At 42.7% G+C, this 21,762-nt stretch overlaps 1 protein-coding gene across 2 annotated transcripts in view; it reads left to right on the forward strand.

The window, feature by feature from the left end:
* ITSN1 (intersectin 1) overlaps positions 1–21,762 on the forward strand; it is a 247,032-nt gene that overhangs the window by 168,267 nt on the left and 57,003 nt on the right. For both annotated transcript variants that reach the window (XM_017883938.1, XM_017883937.1), the window contains exons 20-26: positions 985–1,232; positions 3,843–4,002; positions 7,784–7,989; positions 8,754–8,836; positions 12,651–12,817; positions 15,993–16,038; positions 18,774–18,895. In XM_017883938.1, coding sequence (XP_017739427.1) covers positions 985–1,232; positions 3,843–4,002; positions 7,784–7,989; positions 8,754–8,836; positions 12,651–12,817; positions 15,993–16,038; positions 18,774–18,895 — 1,032 coding nt within the window. The remainder of the gene's footprint in view (positions 1–984; positions 1,233–3,842; positions 4,003–7,783; positions 7,990–8,753; positions 8,837–12,650; positions 12,818–15,992; positions 16,039–18,773; positions 18,896–21,762) is intronic.

Below are 21,762 nucleotides of genomic sequence, written 5' to 3' on the forward strand. Positions count from 1 at the left end.
ACTAAAAAAATACAAAAAAACTAGCCGGGCGAGGTGGCGGGCGCCTGTAGTTCCAGCTACTCGGGAGGCTGAGGCAGGAGAATGGCGTGAACCCGGGAGGCGGAGCTTGCAGTGAGCTGAGATCCGGCCACTGCACTCCAGCCTGGGCGACAAAGCAAGACTCCGTCTCAAAAAAAAAAAAAGAAAAGTAGAATCATTTTGGCCATTTTGGGTGATCCATTTGAGTCAGAATTAAAATGTAAACCTTAAAAGCATTTGGTGTAATAAGTGGCCTCTGTGAAATTTTTAAACAGTATAATTCTGTATTTTCCTGTGCACTTTTGTGAATATGCTAGTTAAATTTATACGAAAGAAAACTACAGGACCTTAATAAAATTGATTATTGCTGTAAATAATCACTTCCTTAATTTTCTCATCATGTGTCTATGGAGCTTTTAAATGCCTAAACACAGCAGCAGGCAGCTTTGCTTCCCGTGGAAACCATTTAAGGGCATGGTTTTTTAAAAAATCTTCCTTGTCCCTATACTGAAATAAATACTACTTAGTTATTGGAGGTTTTAAGAGTACTGAATTTATATTGATTGCACCCTTTGCTTTCAACTTTAAGTAATAAACTCAAGTCAAATTATTTTTAATAATGACATGACTTTCTAATGAAGCCTGTCAAGTCACTTCCCAAATCATAATATTTAAATTCCATGCCTCAGGACTCCAGGCACTTTGTCTCAACTGCCATTATTAGGAAAGCATGGGGTAAGGCTTTTTTAAAAAGTACAGAGAATAAGAACTTGAATTATAGTGCATTTTTTTCAGCATTACTGCTTAGACTCTTTTCCCAGACACTTGGACTAAAATGAAGAAATTCCTATGCCATATGTCAGTCTAAAGAGGGCAGAGGCTTGGGACTTCCCTGTAGTTGGGTGCTGGGTCTCTTCAGGGGTTGATTTAGTTCTACTTAAATTAAAGTTGTGACTTTTTCTACAGGTGGATGAAAGCCAAACTGGAGAACCCGGCTGGCTTGGAGGAGAATTAAAAGGAAAGACAGGGTGGTTCCCTGCAAACTATGCAGAGAAAATCCCAGAAAATGAGGTTCCCGCTCCAGTGAAAACAGTGACTGATTCGACATCTGCCCCTGCCCCCAAACTGGCCTTGCGTGAGACCCCTGCCCCTTTGGCAGTAACCTCTTCAGAGCCCTCCACGACCCCCAATAACTGGGCCGACTTCAGCTCCACGTACGTGTTGGTGGGCTCTTTCTGATGATTTTTGAAATCCCAATTTGGTCATTTTTTCCCCCTTAAGTATTTTCATAGTCTTGGATTGTCCTTCTATGTGAGGGAGCTGGCTCATTTTCGATACTCCTGTCTCTGGCTGCCAAATTGGAGATTACAGTCCCTGAACTGGATTTAATGATATCATTGCCCAACAGTGACTTACCATGGTACAAAATGAAGCCTGTTATCTTGTTTTGTTCAATAATGTATTTGTATCTATCATTCTTGTGGAAGAAATGGAGAAATACAGTTTCCTAATAATCTGTTTTGACATCCATGTCAGTCAGCAAATTTTCAGTCATTTCCTGCATGCAAATAGCACTTTTTTTTTTGCCAGGCAGAAGCAAAAATTGAATTCAGTCATGTGGTTCTGAATAAGATAGAAAGCTGTTTCCTTTAAAGCTTTCCACTTTCATTAATCTTATACAAATGTACAATAGAATGAAGAGGTGTTTGCGCTTGGCCATGGTTAGTTCTTTCATCAGGGCATTTTAAAAACTGTGTGTAAGCAGAGGTTTGAAATGATAGATGAAATTGTTGTTCAAACTTCTAGTTATAGGGCCATGACCGAGATGAGCAATTGTCTAAAAATATTTTATACTAGGATACAATTATGAGTGATTTGAATAAGAAGTGTTTAAAATTTTTTTTCAAGTCTAATCATCTTTCAGAAGAAACATATTGAAGGCAAGGGATCCAGATGTATTGCTGGAGAAGGATCAGATGGAACAAAGAGAGGGAAGAAAGAATAATTACCCAGGGCGGGAGGAGAGGGAAGGATGTAAGGAATAGCAAGTTTTTCATACTTTATTTTCACATAAAAGGCTGAAGGTGTTAAAGAAGGTCCCCCCATCTAATCTCTGCTGTAAGAAAAAAAATAGCCTTCCATTAACTTGACTTCCAAGTTGAAACTTTCCCTTTCCTCTTTTGGTCTTGACTGAAAAGTTCTGAGTTTTTAAAACTAAAGCTTAGGCTAAAATAGAAGACTAATGCCGTATTTTCCAGGATTTGTTTTGCTGGGGATCAAATCAGTATGCCTCTTCTTCATGAAATGTATGATATGCATTTCTCTTGCTGTAATTATGGGCACCTTATTTTCCAAATGAAAAATCAGGAATTATTTTGATTTTCAGTTTTGTTTGTATATCTTATAAAGATGTAAAAAGTAAATTGCCTTTAAATCTACACTCACACAGATACGTTTATGTAAAATTATTTATTATTATTATTAATTATTATTATTTTGAGACAGGGTCTCACTTCACCCAGGCTGGAGTGCAGTGGCACAACCATGGCTCACAGCAGCCTTGACCTCCTGGGCTCAAGTAATATTCCTGCCTCAGCCTCCCAGGTAGCCAGGCCTACAGGTGCATGCCACCATGCCCAGCTAATATTTAAGTTTTTTGTAGAGATGAGGTCTCACTATGTTGCCCAGGCTGGTCTTGAACTCCTGAACTCAAGTGATCCTCCAGCCTTGGCCTCCCAAAGCGCTGAGATTAGGGGTGTCAGCCACCATGCCCAGCCTGTTTATCTAAAATTATTAAAATCACAAAACTAGAACTGTCCCTGGGACCCAGGACAACTGGTTGCTGTCAGGATGCCACTTGTAATTGCTGTGGCATCTAGGCATACCACCAAGTACTTACTATAGGATGCATGGGTCTGAGAAGTGGTGTTGAGAAGCTCCAGCTCCATAGGTGGCAGGTAGCTTCTTTTTTCTCATTTAACTATTGTTATTACAAATGATCATGTGAGGATGTTTCTCCGGTGCTTTACAGTTACAGAGTATTTCCCTAGCCCGTATTTCATGTGACCCTCACAACTAACCTTAAGTGGCACAGTATTGTTCCCATTTTATCACTGAGGAAATCAAGATTCAGACAAATGCCTTTTCCTCTCCTCCTTGTTCTTTTATTTATTTTTCTTTTTGAGACAGAGTCTTGCTCTGTCACCCAGGCTGGAGTGCAGTGGCACGATCTCGGTGGCTCGCTGCCACATCCACCTCCCTGGTTCAAGCAATTCTTGTGCCTCAGCCTCCCAAGTAGCTGGGATTACAGACGCCCGCCACCACACCCAGCTAATGCATTTTTTGTTTTTTTTTTCTTTTTGAGACGGAGTCTCACTCTCATCCAGTCCAGAGTGCAGTGATGCGATCCTGGCTCACTGCAACCTCTGCCTCCCAGGTTCAAGCATTTCTCCTTCCTCAGCCTCTTTAGTAGCTTGAATTACAGGCGTGTGCCACCACGCCCAGCTAATTTTTGTATCTGTAATAGACACGGGGTTTCACCATGTTGGTCAGGCTGGTCTTGAACTCTTGACCTCAGGTGATCCACCCACCTCGACCTCTGACAGTGCTGGGATAACAGGCATGAGCCACTATACCCAGCCTCCTTGTTCTTTAACTGTAGAAAGCCACATAAATATACTAGGTTTGTGTTGCACAGGCTCATCAGTTACCATCTTTTTCTTTTTCTTTTTTTTCTTTCTTTCTTTTTTGATACTTTACTGTGGGTAAAAAGCTGGCATATTAGGGAGTGCTTGCTATTCATGGTATTATGCTTTTCCCTCCAGGTGGCCCACCAGCACGAATGAGAAACCAGAAACAGATAACTGGGATGCATGGGCAGCCCAGCCCTCTCTCACCGTTCCAAGTGCCGGCCAGTTAAGGCAGAGATCCGCCTTTACTCCAGCCACAGCCACTGGCTCCTCCCCGTCTCCTGTGCTAGGCCAGGTAAAGGCAGCCAGTGAGAGTGGGAAGACTTAGCTTGCTATCTCGTGCCAACAACTTCAGCAAATGCTTTTTGGCAATGTCATCTAGAAGCAAGCCTTGTTATGCATGTCTTGGTTGGCTGGCAGTATGGGAATCCAGTGCAGGAGCCAGAAATCTGCTGTGAATAGTTGGGAGTTAGGGATGGGGGTGGGGCACAGTCAACTTCTCCTGCCTGGGTTGATGAAGGAAACTTCATTGCAGAAGTGGCATTTGAGCTGCATCTTGACCAGTGGGTAAGATCTTACTAGAAAATGGAGAGAGCCGGCATATCAGACAGAAAATGCTGGGAGAAAGGCTTTAAGGCAGACAAGCAGTATGTGTTTAAGGAAAGTCATGCACCACTCTATTTGTCTAGACCACTGAGTTTTTACAGGAAAAGGTAGACCAATTAAAGGTTAATGGGAGGCTCTGAAATGCCCTGCTCGGAAATAATAAGTCTGAAAAGATAAAGGTGGTTATTCTGAATAGTTCTCTTTTGCTTCATACAATAATGATAAAATGCTGAAATTTCTATCAATAATCATGCCAAATGGCAAGTGCCCCTCTGGGAGGCACTGGAGGTTCCAGGATCGTTTCTGATCTGAGAACACCCAGATAGATGGAACACAGGCTCTAGGCAGACCCATCTGGAGGAGTGGTGTGCAGGAAGATTAGAGTAGAGGGCCAGCAGGGCAGTGCCACCAGTCAGGGGGCTGTTGCTGTCACCCAGCTGAGACCCAGGGCAGGCCTGGACCCAGCTGAGTTCATGTTCACCAAGTGGGGAGGTGCCGGTGGAAGCAGAAGAGGCGTGCAGGTGGGAGAGACTGCAGAGAAGAGTGAAGAGTTTGGAGTCACAATGCCTATGGGAGCCGAAGGAAAGGGAAGAGGGCTGAGATTGAGAAAAAGGGCCCACCTTAAAGGGGGAAAGGAGGAAGGCAGAAAATGCACAGTTAAAGGGAAGAGTTGGGTTTTCGTTGTGTTGAGTTGAAGGTGTACGTGGGACCCCGTCTGGCAGGCTGTTGGAACATAGATCTGGAGGGTGGAAGAGAGCACGAGACCGGGATTATAGATGAGAGCCATTCCCGTAGAGAACGTTATCGGATCTCAGGAAATGTGTGAGGTCGTCCAAGGAGAGAGAATACAGGGAGAAAATAGCAAATCCACAGGCACGTACGTGTGTGTTCTGTGGCCTGGAAGAAGAAGAGGAGCTACTCAGCAGGAAATGGTACTTTCCTTTGCATCTGTCCTAGCTCAGCATTTGGCACGTGTCACATGCTCAGTTAACAGTGACTCAGTGACGGGTTGGGGGGTTGTTCCAGAAAGTGGAGGTGGGGGAGGGAGTTTGCTTATGTTATTAAGTACTGTGGTCAGGGCAAAGAAGAGACCATTCATTGTGACAGGTAGAGCTTTGTAACCTGGGAAGGAGAAGGATGAAACCACACTGCAGGGGCGTAAAAGGAAATGAGCAGCAAGGAAGTGGAAAGATCTGCAAAAGGAAAGAGAAGGACCAGAGTGGAGGGGCCTCAGGAAAGCAAGAACCAGCCGTGTTGCCAGTGGAGATGGGGATGGAAAAGTGAAGTGTCAGAGGATATAGTTGGTGTAAGGCAAACAACATTAAAGGCACAGAAAAGACAGGAGTCTTTTTCTTCTGGGTGAGGAAGAGTGAAAAGAGACTGGAGAAGATAAAGCCAAGAAAAATGTTCAGCTTGGGCTGTATGATACTGTTTTCAGTGAGGAAGGAGCCCGGCGGGACTGCGTAGTGTAGAAGAGGTTTGGGAGCTGGCAAATGAGGGAGCCAACAAAGAAGAATGAAGAATTGGGCCGGCACAGTGGCTCATGCCTGTTATCACAGCACTTTGGGAGGCAGGCAGATCACCTGAAATCAGGAGTTCATGACCAGCCTGGCCAACATGGTGAAACCTCATCTCTACTAAAAAACTTAATAAATGCAAAAATCAGCCAGGCGTCGTGGTGGGCCCCTGTAATCCCAGCTACTTGGGAGGCTGAGGCAGAAGTATCGGTTGAACCTGGGAAGTGGAGGTTGTGGTGAGCTGAGATTGCGCCACTGCACTTCAGCCTGGGTGACGGAGCAAGACTCAGTTCTCAAAAAAAAAAATGAAGGATTGTCTGGCTTAATTTAACCTGAGTCTGTAATAGATCATTGCACATTGCCTCAGCTTTCTCTAGCAATGCTTCACAGAAGTCAATGAAGGGGCCGAGAGGATTAGACAGTGCAGAAGGGCTGTGGGATGAGGAGCTATGTAGGTGGCAGGTCCGCTGCAAGGGGGAAAATGGAAGGTCGAGAATATACAATCTGAGGAGTGTTCAAAATCCAGGGAAACCGCCTCAGCTCTGAGGGACTTGAAGGAGTGAATGTACAGCTAAGTGGAAGGAAATAGGATAGGGATGTCATGGGTTTAAGAAGGTAAGAACCCATGAAGACCAGGAATTAGAGGTTATCAACATAGATGCGAAACTATTTGACCTGTTGTAAATTCTCTCTGCTTATCAGACATAATCATAACTTAATGTCAGTATAATATAAATAACTTCCGAAGGCAAGTACAAACTGGTTCTGAAGTAACTCTCTCTAGGCATTGTCCTTTGTTCTTGCCCATTCATATATATGATTGAAACTTGGGGTTTCATTTTTTACTAAATGCTTTAAGATATTGTAATGGTTTAATGCTAGAGCTTCTTAAAAGATAATAAATACCTTACCCTGCCTTTCCAGCCTGACCTCCTCCTCCACCCCTCCATGAGACTAGGCCACATGCAGCCCCGGATTGTGCTTCTCTTCCCGGACCCCTTGCAGTGTTCCACCTCGAGGCCTTTGCCCATGCTGCGCCCTCGACCTGGAGTGCCCTTCCTCCGAAGCCCTAGCTGTCAAAGTCCTTCTCATCCTTCAAGGCCCATCTCAGATGCTGCCCCCTCTGTGAAATTTACCCTGATGCCCCCAGGCAGAATTCATCCCTCTTTCCTCTTTATTCCTGCAGTGAATAGTAGGAACTCCTTTTCAGTATATTGCATTCTGCCAGGTGGTACACATGGTTGTTTTTATCTCTTTCTTCCCCATTACTTGTGAGTTACTTGCTAATAATACTGCCCACCTTTATAGTGTTTTATGGTTAATAAAGTGCTTTTCCCTAAATTATTTGGGGGAGGCAGAGACTGTTTTTTTCATTTTTGTAATCTCATGGGGCAGCATGTAGATGTACAATAAATGGTAATTACAATGAATTTATGCTCACCAAATCCCTGTTTTCTCTGAAAAGGAACTAAAACAAGCATAATCCAGATAGGACCTATTTCCCTGGGTCCACCTAAACTAAAATGCCAGTTAATGATCTCATGATAGTTCATAAAATTTCTGCTCCAGTGTTAATCCTCCACTAAAAATACCAGTCAAATTGGAAATGGGTAGGTATCCTGGGCAACTTGAGAGTGAAAATAGAACCAAAATTTAAAAGGCGCATAGATGCAACAGAATAATTGTGACCTGGCTTGTTGAAATAGAGAGTTATAGATGGTCAGACAATGACTTTGTGAAGAGGCTGGCAGGCTTTTGCCTCCACTTTTGGAAATAAACAATTGTTGGGAAACAGTGAAGCATCCAGCCCTCCTGCTGTGCTGCCTCAGGGCCCTTTGTGGCCATGTGTGCTTGTCTGACCTGTGCTTGTTGGAGAGGTGCCATGTTCACGTCTGCCCTAATTGATAACAAACTGCAACATAACGAGAGGTCCTTTATGTCATTCCACACAAGGGTGAAAAGGTGGAGGGGCTACAAGCTCAAGCCCTGTATCCTTGGAGAGCCAAAAAAGACAACCATTTAAATTTTAACAAAAATGATGTCATCACCGTCCTGGAACAGCAAGACATGTGGTGGTTTGGAGAAGTTCAAGGTCAGAAGGGTTGGTTCCCCAAGTCTTACGTGAAACTCATTTCAGGGCCCATAAGGAAATCTACCAGGTATTTTTGTATTTATCTGCTTGTACTTGATGAAAACAATACTAGGCGTTAAATTACTGTTTGCACTAGTTAAGATTCACAGACAGGCGTTGCGGGATTAGTTTGTCTTCTAGATCTTTTAACTGCAAAAGTTAGAGTATATAGAGTACCAAAAGGGAGCCTCTTATCGATAAGTGCATTCTTTCTTCCCTCATGAAAACCTATGTGCCTTGTTTTTCATTGCCTTATGCAAGAAGGAATTCAGCTCTGAGACCTGGAACTCTCTTGTGCATTAGTTGGAGATTATGACTCTCTTTATGCTTATTACCCAGTGCTGTACCAGATATGTGTGAATACTTAGAAACCCAAAGGATTTGGGGAAATGATCAGAGGACTTAATTGTCTTTTTCATTAGGGTCTTATAGCATGGAACCTAAGGTTGTTAATTCCTCCAACCATATTAATGTTCAAAACAAATTATGAGCTTTAAGAAGATGAAAACAGCAAAAATATTCAGTGAGCATCTCTCAGTCTTGCCTTGAAACAAACTAGTACATAAGCTATGTGTCCAGTATAGCAAAGTGCTGAAAAATAAGAATGCGAACTTAGAGTCATGCCTCTGTATTACCTAATTATGTGTTTTTAAACTAGCTAAGTGCAACTATTTCAACTGTAAATTGTTTAAAGTTTTAAAAGTTAAGCAGTTTTAACAGAAAAATCAGTGTCAGTTGCACTATTTTCTTCAAAGATAAAAATTAAAATACTCTCTTCTTCCCTTATTGCAGCATGGATTCTGGTTCTTCAGAGAGTCCTGCTAGTCTAAAGCGAGTAGCCTCTCCAGCAGCCAAGCCGGTCGTTTCGGGAGAAGGTGAGGGCCTGAGTTGTATTATGTTCTTCAGAAGGGTCAAGGACATGGTGTAAATGTTTGAAATGAGATTGAATTTCATCTTAAGATAGACTACATTTATGATCAGTATATTAAACTACAGTAAAACGAAAGTTTAGCTCTTTACAGAATCAGAGTACTTTGTGGAAAATACTGTCAGACTTATTAATCATCAAAAACTGAATTTTCTAATTGTATTTTATTATGAGCCCTTTGACTTTTACAAGAGACCCATTTAGTTCACTAAGAATCAAGTTTTCTAAGCATCTCTATAGCTAAATTGTGGTCATTGCTTCATCTAACATAGTCTAGTCTCATCTGACTTCATAGATAAGTATTTCATTTTTAAAAGTAACTACACAGACCACTAGAGTTCTCAGAGTAACATGAATGCCATCTGTACTATCCCAAATGAAACCAAAACTAAATTTATGTGCTCCATGAAAACAACCAAACCAGACAATTTAGGACTAAAAAAAAAAATCATTTTGAGTGTTTATTATGCAAATTATTGCTTTATTTCTCAATCTCTACTTGCTGACATAATCCTAGATATTATATGGATGCCAACTGAGCAAAACCTATGTAATTCAGACCCTCATGGCAAAAATCTCACATCCTTTTTACATTCAGTACAGCCATCATCACATCCTATCTGGAGAGTGCTCCCTGAGTTAGATGGGTTTTCTGTGTAGACGTCTGACCAATGTTGTAGTTAACAGATGCTATAACTAACCAATTCTATAGTAATTCTTTATGGGTTCCTTGAATACATTACATGAGAATAGAATGTTTTATGTAGTTTGTCTGCCATAATGAGATTGTTACATTCCTTAGAAACCTTGCCCAATGAAAAATAGAATTATTAAAACCGCTGTTCTAGGTGGAGACAGTGAGGATTAAGATATAATGGTATTTCAGACTCACAGTAACAATGTTCTTTTTTCAAGAGGATTTTTTAAAGTAAAAATTTTTTTTAGTTCATAGCATAGCTATAAAACCTTATCATCACTAAACAATCCAGCATCTAATTTTGCTATTACCATGCAAATGATTAAAGAGTTCCCTTTATACATTCTCATTATCTTAATGACTTTTTATCCACTGTTAGGGTAACAAGGCAAAAGCTCCTTTAAACACAGCACGTGCAGTTAGTTTAGTAAAAAGCAAATTATGCACCTCACCAAAAAATAAGAAAGAAAAATACTTTGGTGTGTTATATCCAGTCAAGGCTCACTGGAGGGCTGGAGTTTGTATCTTGACTCACCCATCTAGTAACAGTACTATTTTGTTTATGCCTTAGCTTCCTTGTCTGTATATTGGCTGTGATAACTCCCCCTGAGGTAGGAAATTATTACAAGGATAATGAGATAATATGCAGAAGGCCTTTAGAACAAAGCTCAGTAAATGTCTACTACTTTTATGTCGTTTTTGCTTCATTCCCGGGATTACTGGTAAAGCTACATAAAGTATGAGCATCCTCATCCAATAGCAGTGTGGAAGAATGTTTATTTATTTGTTTCGAGACATGTATTGAGGCCTCAATAAATAGGTCACAAGTGAACCACGCATATACTTAAAATTGGGCAGCATGATGGAGTTAAATTCTGATCTTCATTTGTATTTATTACAGCCGTTTTGAAATGACTTAGTTATTAGAAATATCTGGAAAACTTGCTGGCTTTGTGAAGGGGTGGAAATTCTGAGAAAAGCTATTTTCGTTTATTAATGAGCCTCTTGTTAATACCACATTGAACATAATCAAATTTAAAGTAAACTGTAAACCAGATAAAATAGGTGATTGGCTTGGGTCGCTTTTAAAATACTGGCTTGGGGATGGCCAGTGCCCTCTGTGAAATGTCTCCTGAGAAGGGGTAGCTGAAGAGGAACCTCTGCCTATCTGTCATCATGTCTCTGGGTTTCATTGTTACCCTAAAGCCACTCTCAGATGCTTTTTTGCAAGGCAGGCAGGGCAAGGCCAGCCTTGGTCTTCCCAGTCTCCTTTATATTTTATACTGCAATACCAAGTTCAGCCAGAGTTCATGTTTCTGAAGTTTCTTAAGCATTTGGAAAGTTACTTCAAAATTTGGATCCATTTTAAAGAAAGTAACTTTGAAGTTGAGGAATCACTGGGGAAAGTATTGATGGCCAACGATCCTGTCTTAAATGGCCAAATATGATCTAAAGAACAGTAACAGGGAGCAGAATGAAAAGGGAAGGGTGAGAGTATGGAGAAAGCAGAAAAATGAGTCTGTTAATGAAGAAAGAATGACCCTATTAAAGCCACCAAACTTTGATTTCCTTGTGTGGGAAATCGTTTTTCCAATTTTCACTGTAGAGGTATGTGTTACCAGCACCTCAGGGCTAAAGACAGAGAGTCTTCTGTTTTCCCTGGGACGTTTGAATGACCTGTGTCTGCCATGGGGCCCAGTGCTCTCCACCAGCAATTGCTGCTGGCCTCGGCGCTGACAGGTCAACACTGGCGCTGAAGGAGGCCCTTGTTGCTCCAGGGGCTGCCCACGTGAGCACAAGGGTTAGAGGTTTTTGTGTTTTTGTCTGTTTGTTTTAGTTTTCATTAGTACCTCCTGCAGAGGCTCTGATAATTAACTGAAGGAGTTCTCCATACAAAAGTCCTGCCTCTTACTCAACACGAGGCTGGACATTAAAGGAACATCATCTGAGGTTTAGAGAGAAACAGACATTGTCCATCATAAAATCAACTTTTGGGTAAATGGTGATTTTCTGTTGCTTTAAAAAAATACAAACAAAAGCCTAGGATAAAATGGAGAAAAAGTGGAAACAAGAAGCGTGTGCATCTTTCTGTAAATCTTTTATCCTGTACTTAGAACCTCCATGTAGGATTTTGTGTCTGCAATCTTTCTGAGCGTGTGATTTGGTTCTAAGCCTTAATAAAATCCACCAAGAGTGATGCAAAGTTCTACGTCTAATGAAAAAGAAAAGTTTCTTCTGTAATGCACACCCTTCAAATTCAAGACACAAAGGAACATTAGTTCTTATTCTTTAAGACTAAATGACATGGATAATAAAATGTGATAAACTGGGATTTGTCTTTTTAACTTGTTGAAAGGCTTTCTGGGATTGGGTTGGACATTCCTTTTCTCATCATTCCTCCCTGTTTGTGCTCTTGAATGACAACTAGATGCCCATTGTTAACTAAATAATATGTGTAACTCATTTTGTGTTCTAACAGCTTCCTATCATATTGTGTATATGGCACAATAGGACATAAGTTTTCAGGCACTTGAATAATGAAAAGTATGTCTTATTTAATTTACGCAAAGGATATATGCTGTCTAACAATTTTTTAAAACTGTGACTTGGTGCCCTCAAAACTGAAATACACATATTTAATATGCTTACCAAGAGCCTGCATCTGAATGCATCTGACCCAGTGCTCAGCACAGAGTAGGTATTGTGTAACTCTTAGTTAAAAATAAATGTAAAAGCCATTTTCATTCAAAAATAAATCATGACGCTAAATGACAGATCACTCGTAAATACTCCAGTGTCGGTAAACATGCAGTTGGGTTTTTTGTTCCTGTGTCTGGGTCTTCCCAGGAATTGTCTCCCTGTCTGCAGCTACTGAACTTTTATGTGCACTGGGGGAATGTGGAGCCCAGGGTATTCTGCAGCTCTGTATTTTATCTGTGACTAGCCTTTCTCTTGAATGGATCTTGTCCTAACTTCCTTATTCGTAAACTTGCTTTTGCAAAGCTGTCTGGGATTTCTTTAAACAATCAAGCTCTCTCCGTATCTCAATATTTCTCCCCACCAGAATTTATTGCCATGTACACTTACGAGAGTTCTGAGCAAGGAGATTTAACCTTTCAGCAAGGGGATGTGATTTTGGTTACCAAGAAAGATGGTGACTGGTGGACAGGAACTGTGGGCGACAAGTCCGGAGTCTTCCCTTCTAACTATGTGAGGCTTAAAGATTCAGAGGTAAACCCACATTAACTGTTTCCTCTCCCTTTCTGTGCGGTGATTCTCTTTGCGGGGAGTCACGATGTTTGACAGTGGAACTTTGTTGGGTTTTGCTAAGTTCTGGAATGTGACAGTAAATCCAGTGTGACCTGTCATTGTTTGATTTTGTTATTTGGCACTGCAGAGTAAGCATTGGCTTCCCCCAAGCAGAACGCATCAGGGCTAAGTGGAGGCTGAGTGTGATGGGGCTGGTCCGCATCAGCTGGGAGGATCATGTTCAGTATTAAGCTCTCTTCCTGCATGTAACCGACTTATGCTTTGGAGTAAACTTTCTTGATTAGATCATTATGGTCATTGATTTTTAAATGCCCCAAGAATGATAGCAATATTTTGCCTGTATGAACAGAAGTATTCTGGTGATAATCGCCCCAGAATATTGGGTATTATTAGAAAGTTTTTAGAATTTCTGGTTTTGCCCACACAGTAGAAAGACACAAGATCTAAGAGATGGGTACACTTTTGACTAGGCCTTAGAATCTCCGTTGATCAGGACTGAATTTAAGTGCTATTATCTGTATAGATTGGAAGGGCTCCCACTGTTGTTAAATAGAGCCCTAAAAGTTTGATCGCATAAACTGTGGTCTTAAGATAGTGCAAGTTTAATGGAATGGTGGGTTGGACTTACCACAGAGTATGGGAGTCAGTCTTGTAGGAGCCACTTGCACGTTAGTGGAGAGTTTCAGGGTATAAATGGAGTCATTTAACAGATCCAGTGCACATTTTAAAAAACCAACAAGAATTGACTCATTTTTTTAAGCATTGACAGTCAATACACAGTTATTTTCTTTTTCTCCTCATACCTCCTAGGTACTGAGAGAGAAAAGGCTGGCAGGGAGCCTGTAGGGGCCGCTTTCTCAGGAGTAAGCAAGTGGACAAAGTTCTCTCTCTATTTCAAATGCCAGTAGTAGAAGGTATACTGGGCTCTTCCATGTGCAGCTCCATGTGCTCGAAGCTGCTCTGGGGGTGAGGCTGGGCCTGGTGCCCTGCTCTAGTAGTCCTGCCCTTGGCCTGCTCACCTCTCCTGCAGCTCCCAGAAATAATTTTATTTGCTTGGATTTTGTTTTTTTAAGGGGTGGCATTGTTTTGCTTTTTGGTTTTTCTTGCTGCGGTCTTGAGAGCAGCTAAGTGGAATTCCCATGGATGGATTTACTTAAGTCTGCCCACCCTTGGAGAATTTGGCAGAAGCCTGGAAGAAAATAATTTTGCCCTGTGAGACAGCTAGTATATTGGACTTTTCAGACCTGGAAACAGAGAATTAAATTCTTCTCCAGGCCAGCAAGTCGAGTCCAATGAGAGTCATATAGATGATATTTCAGGGGAGTTGGGTAAAACCCTAAAAGCCAAACTCAATTTCTATTACCGTGCATGAAAACTCTTAAAGTGACTTTACTTTTTGGATCAGTTAAAATACGAAAGTTATTACTTGTAGTGTATTTTAATAAGTTACAGTTTTCTACTGTAATAAAACCATCCGAAATAAATGTTAGGAAAACACAGTGACTTTTTTTTAAGGTAAGTGGAGTTGTAAGCTACTTTCTTAACCACAGTCTTAAGTTATTAGCCACAGAAGAACTAGCAGTACTAAAAATTTTTAGATATACATTTAGTGATACTATTCAATAATAATGAAAAAAAATCTGAAAACTCAGCTCTTTCATCCTACTTGAATACAGAGTTCAGTGTAAAAGCAAAATATCTGACCAAACTTAACACCAGACCCAGCTTCAGATACCAGAATTGATGTCTGGGCATGGGGAGAGTTGTCCCATCCTGCTTCCCTTCTCTGTATGGGCAGGTCTGGGGCACAGTCTGGGGGACTTTATAGGTGCTGGGAGGACAGAACATGGCCTTCTGAATCCATCCCAACTTGTGGGACTGGCTGGGGTTTTTCAAAGGGAGCACGTTGAAACTACTTGAACTCTACTGTTGGGTACTGCCAATTGCCTTGTTCTTTTTATGGAGTATAGGGAGTCGATTCTAAGCCTGTACTAGGAAAGTTAAGTGGTCACTGGAGTCTTATTTCATTGGTATTCCTTTTTTTTGATATGCAGCCTATTGTAAAATAGTGAGAGATTGCTATTGTATAACTTTGTTTGTTAATAAAGCAGAATCAGTGTAAAAATTTAACCCAAACTTTTCCTGGTAAATGGTTCTTAAATTTCAATAAGCAAAGTAAAGAGACTGTAAGTTGTGTTCCTGGTAGATAAATGGCATATTTTTATTCTTTCAGTAACTCATGTTTAGTTTACTAAGCCTTTTGTTTTGTTTTAATTGGAATACTTAATTTACTGCAAGATAGACTCAAGCATAAATTAATTTAGAATAAAGCACTTTGTAACAACAGATTCCGTTCTGGCTGCTGTCCTGCCTCTCGTGGTCTCTGTTGTTGGCTTACTTGGCTGGTTTAAAATTCCATGAGTATCCCAGAGAGGAATTCAACCCCAGAGCACTTTTTAAACACTTGATAGTTGGGAAGAAATATGCTCTGCCTCTCTGCATTGATAGAGAAATTTCAGTGTATAAACGCTGTGAAATTGAGTGGAAAGGCCACACAGGACAGCCACTGCCTCTTTGGATAGAGAGGGGTGAATAGGATGGGGGAAGAGAGGTTCCAGTTGTTCCTGTACTGTGTTAGTTTTTTAAAAAAGAAAGCTCCTGAAGCAAATGTGCTAAATATTAATATTTTAATGTGTTAAATCCGGGTGGTAGGCTCATGAGTTATATTCCCTGTACTTTTTATATGTGAAATATTTCATAATTAACCATGTGAAAATAAGCTCGACCTTAGTATTTAGGATGTAAACTAACAGTCTTCCTATCCTGGAACCTCCTGTTAGATTTGACCAGGTCCAAGAAGTGCCTGTGCTCGGAGCCTTTTGGGCTCTTACAGGGCCCCATACTCTGCTGTTTTTTTCTCTTATAGAAACAAGTAAAAGCCACATGTTTTAAAGTGCTTATTTTGTCCCATGTTTTCCTAATCTATATCCTTGTGTCAGGTGATACAGTGATGTGTTTTCCCAGAATGAAAAGTGGGGCTTCGGGGCTCAAGCGGGTTTGTGTCATCATTAATCGTTTTTAAAGTTGCATGATCAAAACTTCAGCATGCAAATGAGACCTTTTGCTCTGTTTTAAGGGCTCTGGAACTGCTGGGAAAACAGGGAGTTTAGGAAAAAAACCTGGTAAGTTACAAACCCTGATGCTTACTTTTCAATGTTTTGAATGTAATTGATAGTTGCTCCCCATCTTTGTGTATTAGGGCCAGAAGCCTAAAATAAAAAGAATCTTTCCTAAGAGTGGTGAGAGTAAGTCCTTTCCTTGGAATCCATTAATAATTTCACTTGGTTATGAGATTCGTCTGTTGCTTCACACATGAAGAGTGGAGACGTCACCTGACAGAATATTCTCTTGGGTTGTCGAGAAATCATTCAGGTGAGGCCAGGCGCAGTAACTCACGCCTGTAATCGCAGCAGTTTTGGAGACCGAGGCAGGTGGATCATTTGAGGTCAGGAGTTTAAGACCAGCCTGGCCAACAGAGGAAACCCAGTCTCTATCAAAAAAATACAAAAATTAGCCAGGCATAGTGGCATACACCTGTAATCCCAGCTACTCGGGAGGCTGAGGCAGGGGAATCACTTGAACCTGGGAGGCCAAGGTGGCAGTGAGTCGAGGTTGCGCCACTGCACTCTAGCCTGGGCGACAGAACGAGACTGTATCTCAAAAAATAAAATAAAATAAATACATAAATAAATAATTCAGGTGAGATACTGGGAAGTTATAATACATGGAGCTGTAGGATTATGGGCTCAGCTACTTCTCCGTCTTCCTCTTAGGCTTGGTTAGCCCTTTTTCATTTCCTAATAATGCATTCCCAGGACACAAACAATGGAGAAGATTAGAGGAGCAACAGATACTATGTGAGTGTAGGTCCCATTAATTTAGAAGCCATTGGATGGTTTTCCTCGGTACACGTTGAAGGTACAAAATTATAGTCACACCTCTGAATCCAAAGTGTTTTAGTTTGTTTCAATAAAATCACATGTGCTATAAATAGCACGAAAAAGAAAAGCGGATGTGAAATAATATGGTTTCTGTGGCACGTCTTCCTCGTCTAGGTCATTTGAGCTTTTTTGCTATCATATCCTTAGGAAATTACAGGTTGAAACAGTCACTGAAATGCCAAGAGACGGATTTGCTTGTTTGTCTGGTGCCCAGTTCCAACTGGGCTTACATGGCCAGAAAAAGAAAGGGAAATTTCACATAGTCTAGGATTTTATTTTAGTCAGACAAATACAGTCAATGGAAGGAGATACATTGGACCACCCACCAAATCTCTGTTTTAAGTGTAAGTTTTCTAAGTTTTGGACATTTGTCATTCCAGAGGGTCCAGATACTTCATAGATGATGCCCAGGTGGGCTTTACTTTGCACTGAAACTAGCAAGAAAGGACACAGAAGACCACAGAGAATGTTGGGGCAGATTGCTGGCTGCATATGCCAGGTCCCATGAGGAGCAAGAACATCCAGTGCCAAACAGGACACTAGTTTGGTCTTTCTGCAAGCCATAAACTCTTGGAACCAAGAGCTGGTCTTTGGTTTGTTGCAAGAGAATCCTCATCCCAGTGCAGACATCCCAACTGGAGCTCCCAGTCAGAGCCTAGGCTGGGCCAGTAGACCGTGCTGTGGCCTTTCTTGCTTGCCCCGAGCTCTCCAAAGCGTCAGGCAGGGCCAGGCCTGCACCATGACTGCCGGGTGCTTCTGTCCTGGTGGCCAACCCTTGATAGCATGCAGAACAGGATGAGAGCGGCTCGCTTAAGGGCCAGAGCCTTACTCGTTCCCTGGAGTGAGTAGAAAAATAGGCAATCTCGTCAGAACCTGGGACCTTTTTGCATTCTTCCTTTCCATTCTTCTTTACTTCATTCCCTCTTTCTTCTTTTCCTTCTGTCCTTCTTTCCTTCTTTTCTCCTTTCTTTCACAGACCACACTTGGAGAGCAAGGGTAGAGGAGTAGAACAGTTTGTTCTGTATTGCTTCTAGAAGTTCAGAAAGCGTAGCTGCAGATGTGCCAGAACTCAGGCAGAGAAGGGTTCTGTTTTTTCATACTCGATCTCCTGGGCCAGGGGAAATGTGTGTTTCAGAGCCTGGTCTGTGGTACTGCTGGAATTTTTCCCATGGGACTTTTCACATTCAGGAAAAGTACAGAACTGTTTACATTTTTTTCCCTGTGCTGAATTGTTTTTGCATAAAGTTCCCTTCTTAACTCCAGGTCCCTCCTATAACGTGAAATAAAAAGAAAGAAATTTTCCCTGCCATGATTTGCACCTTGATATTCAGGGATCACTCAAAATGTGAGGCATAAAGAAGAAGGCTGTGTCGTTGGGAGTCAGAATCTGCAGCAACAACATAGAAATAAGCTCTTGCCGGGCTCCCAGTGGTTTCTGAGGAAAACAGGCTTCTGTTTCTGCTGTACTTGGCAGCTGGGAAAGCTATGGAGTCCTCTAGTCACTTTGAAGTGGCAGCTCAGCCATTGAGTGCTGCTGTGCTGGGGTGGGTGGCGAATGAGGCCCCCGCCCGTGGCCTCAGGGCTTTCTCGGTAATTATGGGAGGGGTGTGACAGAAGGTGCCAGGAGTGGGCAAGGAGCGGACTTTGTGGAGGGAAGTTGGTAAGTTTCACGGGATGACGAGGGAGTCTGCAGCCCGCTGAGGGCTCGAGGATCAGCCAAGCCCTTGAATGCCGCGTCTGCCTGGTAGCTCTGGGAACAGGGGCGATTCAGGGAGCCTTACTCGTTGAGTAGAAATCCAGCCCAGTACATTGGTTTTAATGTGTTCATCTGTGAACCTGGGAGGCGCCCACATCTTCTTGCCCTGTTCTCCTGCTGACTCTAACCGTGCACTGCCATGTTTGATCTTGTTTTTCAGAAATTGCCCAGGTTATTGCCTCATACACCGCCACCGGCCCCGAGCAGCTCACTCTCGCCCCTGGTCAGCTGATTTTGATCCGAAAAAAGAACCCAGGTGGATGGTGGGAAGGAGAGCTGCAAGTCAGTGTCTTTTCTCTTTATTTACAATTCTCCATCCAAGTTTCAATACACAAAATCTCAAAGGGACGCTATTTTATTGTAAAGTACAAACCACCCCTCACTGCCTAAATTCTGTATTTGGATAGTGAGAGATGCCAAATTTTCTGTATTTGTTTAGTTCCTAAGTTTCAGACTGCTGGTAACAGATTTCTGAGAGCTAGGAGCTCATATGAAAACATATCTGTTCCATTTCTGAGTTCAGATAGTGAGTGTCAGCATAGTGAGAACTCGTACGATGAGGGACGCCTGCATAGCATCGTCCTTATGTGCCTTGGCATTAGAGAGTGGAGCTTTTCCTCTGTGGCACAAGAGGCTTTGCATTCAAAGCCACATCCATATTTTTAGTTCCCGTGTGTGTGTGTGTGTGTGTGTGCATGTGTGTGTATTGTTAATCATATTATCTTGTTACACATTTTACCATTCTAGATACTTCCTATAGGTCTCATTTCCAGAGACAAAGATGCTTTGAAAAGATTGCTATTACACAATTCTCATGGTAAAACTTCCTAGAATCATCAATGGATGCCAAATCTGTAGGAAAATTTTCAGTAGGAGCAGTAAATGTGCGTGGTCTTGAAGTGACCCCCACACATCACTCGTGATCTGCAAGGGAAAACACAGTCATTACAGAGTGGAGAACTAGGACAACACCTGAATGAGGTGATCAGAATGATAAGCAGTGGGGAGACCAGAGAATATCATGTGTGTGCAGCTGTGCTGGGAGCGAGGAGGGAGTAACTGTTCTTCAAAAATGTCACGATCATAGAAGACAAAACCTGTCGAAAGGGTACTAAAGAGGCGTGAGGACTGACTGCAGTATTTAGACTTAGTGCAGTATCTAGACCCTGTATGAAAGAAAATCATGCTGTAAAGGACAATACTGGGATAATGGACAAAATTGGGTTATGGACACTAGATTAGACAAAATTATTGTACCGGTGTTAAATTTACTGAAAGCAATAACTGTACTGTGGTTATATAAGAGAATATTCTTATTTTTAGGAGATACACGTTGAAGTATTTAGGGGTAAAGAGTTAAGATGTAAGCAACTTGCAATCAGATGATTCAAAAAAAGAACTTAACAGAGAAGAGGGTGGGGAGGGAGAGAGAAAGCGCACAAATGAGGGAGCAGCTGGCACCCGCCGAGTGTTAACAGTAGGTGAATTCGGGTAAAGGGCCTACGGGTGTTCTGTGTGCTTTTCTTATTCTTGCCACTTTTCCGTGAGTTTGAAATCATTTCTAAATAAAAAGTTGCCTTTAAAAAGTTACTACTACAGCAGTTACTTGAGAGGTAAGCCGGCTGACTTTTCATATGGAAAGTGTGTCTCTGTCCGCACATCCTCCCCCATCCAAAGTGAAGATCAGCCTCAGACCGCCAGGTGGGCACCTGGCCACCTGCTTCATAACTTATTGAAGGACGGGGCTTGCTCCCTGGCTTGCCCACGTGGGGCCTGTGGAAGGGCTTTCCCAGCAGCTGTCCGTCTCTCTGGCCTTTGTTGAACGTGGACCTCTGCGTAACACAGGGGGCCTCAGTAAGACTTGGCCAGATACAGGAAGGAATAGTTTCTGGAATGCTTTGTGAGGAAGGGGCCTATGGGAACCCTTTGATGGCCATTAGTGGGCCTGTAGACTGACTTCCCCAATCTGCTGGTATTTGTCTGCCCATGAGCAGGACGGTATGGAACTGCATAAGTTTGAGGGGGAAGAGGGAGGCAGGAAACCTTTGCCGTGCAGTGGGCTAGCCACGGAAGACAGACCCTCGGGTGCTGAGGAATGGGGGTTAGAACAGCAGGAGCATGAAGGAAGAAGGCCTTGCTGGGGAAGGCCTCGGGTCTCACATAGTCCCGTCTACCACTCTGTGGAGGTGAGCCTGAGGCCAGGACAGGAAGAGCCACACGGAGAGCTGAATATATAAGAAATGCATCTTGGCCAGAATAGAAGGCACAACCTGGAGTGTAACTAAAGATGAAACTTCCCCTGGGGAGCTCGCTGGTGGACACCCATAATTGTCCTTTCCAGAAGTGCTGGCCAGATGCTACTCACTGGTTCAGGTGTCTGACCTCTGGAGGCCTGAAAATCCACTCCTTTTTATCAACATGCCTTCTCCTGTGCTGGGGAGGGAGAGGCCTCCTTAGACCCTCAGGTCCCACTCCCTGCTTAGAGTTGTGCTGTGTCACCCATTGGCCCTGCCAGCATCATGCCCCTGTCCTGTTCTGGAGACATGGAAGACTCCCACCGCCTTTCCTCCTCGCCAGCCAGGGGAAGGCTTCCTGCGGGGCCCCTCTCCCCAGTGTAGCCTCACGTCTTACCGCTGAGCAATGAAGTCTCCACTCCAGCCTCTTTGAAACACCAACACCCCCTGCTCTTCTGCCTCGCTGCCTTTGTTCATGACATGTCTTGCCAGGGGCCAGCCGACTCCCACCTCTCCACTTCCGCAAGAGCTGGCAGATCCCACTTCTGGAAGCTCTCTGTGACCATCCCAACCAGAAGTGCCATCTTCCTCCCCTGAGCTCCAGCGGTGGCCCCGTGCCAGCACCACTCTTTAGTATTTTATATTACTTTGCTTTCTGTGCACATTTCTTATTTCCACTTGTAGCTGACTAGCCCCTTGGAGGCAGCAGCTGTATTTTTCAGTCCCCACACCTCTAGCACTGTGCTAAAGTGAGAGTTTGAGTGGTTCTTAGGATCCACAATAAAGTGGCTGAGTTGCCATGGCCCAGGAGAGCTCCTGGCGCTGTCACCAGAGTGACTCTCCGTGTGGATCCACAAATGAGGAAACACCAGCGAGGTCTGTGCTCTGCTGCAGAGGTGTGGGAAAGAGTGGTGT

The sequence above is a fragment of the Rhinopithecus bieti genome, unplaced genomic scaffold (assembly GCF_001698545.2).
Source record: "Rhinopithecus bieti isolate Rb0 unplaced genomic scaffold, ASM169854v2 scaffold_13207, whole genome shotgun sequence".
Classification (NCBI taxonomy): Eukaryota; Metazoa; Chordata; class Mammalia; order Primates; family Cercopithecidae; genus Rhinopithecus; species Rhinopithecus bieti.